The 3766-nt window shown below is 60.9% G+C and overlaps 2 protein-coding genes across 2 annotated transcripts in view; both read right to left on the reverse strand.

The window, feature by feature from the left end:
- The window catches only part of ATP8B2 (ATPase phospholipid transporting 8B2), a 31057-nt gene extending 30981 nt beyond the window's left edge, over window positions 1–76 (reverse strand). The window contains exon 1 of the mRNA XM_006923662.3: window positions 43–76. Coding sequence (XP_006923724.3) covers window positions 43–61 — 19 coding nt within the window. The 5' untranslated portion in view covers window positions 62–76. The remainder of the gene's footprint in view (window positions 1–42) is intronic.
- A 384-nt stretch (window positions 77–460) lies between these two features.
- AQP10 (aquaporin 10) lies at window positions 461–3063 on the reverse strand. Its single transcript, XM_006923663.2, has 6 exons — window positions 2930–3063; window positions 2495–2621; window positions 1794–1931; window positions 1573–1691; window positions 1114–1331; window positions 461–659 (listed from the first exon to the last, which is right to left on the reverse strand). Exons 1-6 carry the CDS (start codon window positions 3032–3034, stop codon window positions 461–463), a joined length of 906 nt encoding a protein of 301 aa, XP_006923725.1. The 5' UTR covers window positions 3035–3063.
- Window positions 3064–3766: the final 703 nt, after the last annotated feature.

Here is a 3766-nt window from a genome sequence, read left to right on the forward strand (position 1 = left end):
CCACGCCCCCTCGGCGGGGGCGGTCTCCCCACCCGTACCTACTGTCTGGGGGCGGCTGCATCTGGGGGAGAACGGGGAGTCAGGCAGCGAGGACCAAGCTTTGGAGGAAGTCCCCAGGATCGAGCCCCCGCCACCCCGCAGGTTCCCGCATCCTTCCCAGTCCTGCTTCCAGGGTGCGCGCCCTCTGGCGGCTGTTTTGAGGAACTACGCTTCTGGCAGCCCTCAGAGTCCCAGAACCTGCTTGGGAGAGGAGAGGATGGAGAGCCGGGGCCCCGACCTTGGCCTGCCCCCTGTCCGGGCATCCTCCCCAGTTTAGGAGGAAGCGATGCCTAGGTGAGTACACAGAGAAGCTTCCCAGGGCCTGGTATCTTAAGAAAGAGGAAGAATATCTTTGCCGCCAGGCCTGGGCCTCAGGCCCTCTTCAGTGTCCATGAGGGAGTGGAGGACTGTGGCGTGAGAATCAGAGCTTGCTCTCCGGCTTCTTAGCTGAGTCAGGAGTTTCCAAGTACGGGGCCTTCTGCTGGGCAAACTCTAGATCCTGAGCTGGCTCTTCGTCCTCAGGGTGGTGCAGCGCCACCAGCAGCTGGTACGTGGCCGTGCCGAGGGTGGCCCCCACCATAGGGGCCACCACAGGCACCCACCACCAGCCATTGCCAGCGCTGCAAGAGAAAGGCAAAAGGGAGACATCAGGGCGACGCCCCCGGCCTCCCCCGAAGGGCTGGGGGCAGTAACAAGAGCTCCCCCAGGCCGTTCCCGAGGCGATCGGCCCCAGGAAGAAGGTGTCTTGGCACCCAAGCCTAGCACTTGGAGAAGAGGAGCCCCAAGGCAGCTTGGCGTAGCCTCGCGCCACTGGGAATTATCCGAATAGGCCCATTTTGCTGATGAGCTCACTAATGCCCGAAGAGATAGTACGTGTCCAAGAACACGACCTCTGAATCTTACTGTGTCGGCGAAAAGGGTGGAGGGGACGGGGGGGCCAGAGAGAGGGGCGAACTGGGGCTTAGAGGAAGCACGCTGTCCTAAGAGGCCACGAGAGCTGTTTAGGAGGAGAGAGCTGGGGTCCGGGGACAGAGTGCCCAGCAGAGGGAGGTACCAGGGGAGGCCATCTCCCACCTGAAGACTTCAGGGCCCCAGCCAGCCACGTAGGTGAAAAGCCGTGGGCCCAGGTCCCGGGCAGGGTTGAGTGGGACCCCACAGTTGGAACCCATGGCTAGCTCAATGGCCAGGATCAGCAGCCCCACGGCCACGGGCTCCAGACCTGCGGGCACTCCCTTGTTCTTCAAGTCCAGGAGGGCCAGGACCCCCACCAGCAGGATCCAGGTACCCAGAACCTTGGAATTGACAGGCAGAGGGGCTCCCATCAGCTTCGAGATGCTCCATCTGCCCTCTCTCACTCAAACAGCCCAGGTCACCACCACGTGTCACCCGACTCTGTCTAGCACAGGCAGCTGGGGCGGGGGGTGGTGCATAGATAAGCCCCAACCCCACGTCCCAGTCCACCCAGAGCCCGAACAACAGGCTGGGGTCCCAGAGGGCAGAGGCAAAGGCGTCCCCCACACACGTACAACCTACCTGGTCCAGGAAGCCACCCGTCAGGGACAGATAGGATGCAGGGTAGGTGGCAAAGATGGAAGCCGTCTCTTGGGGGCCAGTCACTGTCAGGTTCCCACCTGTGTAGTTCTGCAGGGCGTCTGCGGGGGAGGGGAACACCCAGGCTTGTCATCTGTGCTCATGGAACACTGTCCCAAGGCACCCTGCCCACAAGTGGATGCCCCGACGCCGCTCGCCGTTACCGTAGTACATGATATATGTGGCTCCAGAGGCACAGAAAGCAGACAGAACCTGCACCAACGAGTAAATGGGGAGCTTGGCCCAGGGCAGGCGTCCCAGGAGGCACATGGACAGGGAGAAGGCGGGGTTCAGGTGGGCCCCTTCACGGATCAAGAAAAGAGAAACAACACCCATTAAGCGTCCCTGCCAGGCACCCACCAGAGGACATCGCCTCTCCCCACCACGACTCTGAAGGCGGGTGTTCCTCTTCCCATCACGTAAGTTAGGAAGTTGAGGTTCGAGGTCAAGCAACTTGTCAGGGTCACGCAGTGAAGCCAAGGTTTGAACCTGGGACCGTCTGCTCTTTCTACTACAGTGCTCGTGTGTCGAGGCTCCAGCCAGGCACAGTGATACAGCGTGTGTCTGGGGGACAGCAGGTACGGTCTGAAGCAGAGGGCTTCAGGGAGGGGACACGAGAAGATAGCGCTCGCCCTCACTGCTTTGCCATGGGTCTGTGTCTATGCGAGCAGAGGATTAACGGGAGGGAGAAGAACAGGCAAGACGTGGCGGGGAGGGGCTGGACCGGGCCAACGGCCTATCTCAGTCCAGGGCACCAGCCAAGCTCATGGAGATAGTGTTCCTGAGTCAGCTTCTCCCCACAGGCGCACACCCACACTCACAGGCGTGTCCTGCCCCAGTCAGCGCCCAGCCCCCAGCCCCTCACCTGAGACATTGCCACCCACGTAGATGGCTGCCGTCACAGCCAGGGCACCCGCCAGGAATGAGGTGAAGAAGTTGCCTTTGGCCCCTCTGCTGGTGACAGTCTGGGCCACGGCCCCCTGGGTGAGGAACTGGTGGGGACAGGGAAGATGAGGAGCAGGGATCCAGGGACGGGGAGCCTGGTGGACCAACAGGGGACAGAGCCCGGAAAAGTGAGGGGAGCGGTCGAGAGGGATGAATGATGAGGACGTGAGGGCTCAGCAAGGGGAGGGGAGATGGGGGCAGGAGGGAGAGCCAGGGAAGAGAGGGAGGAGGACAGGCGGGAAGGGACAGGAACGAAGTGACAGGGTAGGAGGCCGGCAAGATGTGGAGGGGACACCAGGCAGCGCCCAGAACAATCGCCCCCCCTCCCGGTTCCTTCCCCGAGCACCCTGCCTACCATGAGCACGAACACGCTCAGGAACTCTGCCAGGCACTGCCGGGCCAGGAGGCTGCGGATCTGGACCCGGCTCTTGAGTCTTATCATGGGCTGACTGTGGACCATGGTGACAGCACCCTGTCTCTGCCTGCTACTTCTTCCAACTGCACAGGCACACGGCTGCTACACATATAGATACTGCCTGCCACGGGAAAAGATAAGGGAAAGACTTTAAAACCAATTAGCTCAGCTCTCCAGCAACGGTGGTGCATGCACACGTGTGTGGGCGGTTCGAGATTAACGGGAGAAAGTCTGCATAGGCAGACTGTGCACTCAAAGAGTCCGCCCAGGTGCCATCCCCTCTGTCCTTCATCCCCATTCCTCCCAGGAGTGCTTCCTATACCCTAGTCCTCTCGGTCCTCGAGGTGCAGCCGCCCCCGCCCCACAGATGAGGACCTGGAGAGCGCCTGGGGACCCCCGCGCCCACCTGGCTGGGTAATGGCTAAGTCTAAATCCAAATACAGGTCTCTGCCTCCCCGCTGTGGGCAGCGCTCAACTGGATGGGGTTACTGGTTGAAAGGCTGTGCACTGGCGTGACGTCTCTGGCACCTGAGAGGTCTGAGAGAAATGGCACGAAATTGATGACCAAGTCGAGGCCGATGGTGAGAGCCAGTGGCCCTCTCGGACAGCTTTTCAGGAAACCGGAATCTCTTGCATCCAGCGGGAGGAAGGACCTGGCATCGGAGCGAAGGACCAGCTCAAAGCGCTCTCTCTCTCTCTCTCTCTCTCTCTCTCTCTCTCTCTCTCTCTCTCTCTCTCTCTCTCTTCCTCTCTCTCTCTTTTTTTTTTACAATTTAC

Source organism: Pteropus alecto, unplaced genomic scaffold, assembly GCF_000325575.1.
Source record: "Pteropus alecto unplaced genomic scaffold, ASM32557v1 scaffold49, whole genome shotgun sequence".
NCBI lineage: Eukaryota > Metazoa > Chordata > Mammalia > Chiroptera > Pteropodidae > Pteropus > Pteropus alecto.

Coding starts and splice junctions, on each gene's coding strand:
- AQP10 (XM_006923663.2), bottom strand. CDS start 3,034: ATGGTCCACAGTCAGCCCATGATAAGACTCAAGAGCCGGGTCCAGATC. Junction 1,692..1,793: donor CACATATATCATGTACTACG/GTAACGGCGAGC, acceptor CCTCCCCCGCAG/ACGCCCTGCAGAACTACACA. Junction 1,332..1,572: donor CGGGTGGCTTCCTGGACCAG/GTAGGTTGTACG, acceptor GTCAATTCCAAG/GTTCTGGGTACCTGGATCCT.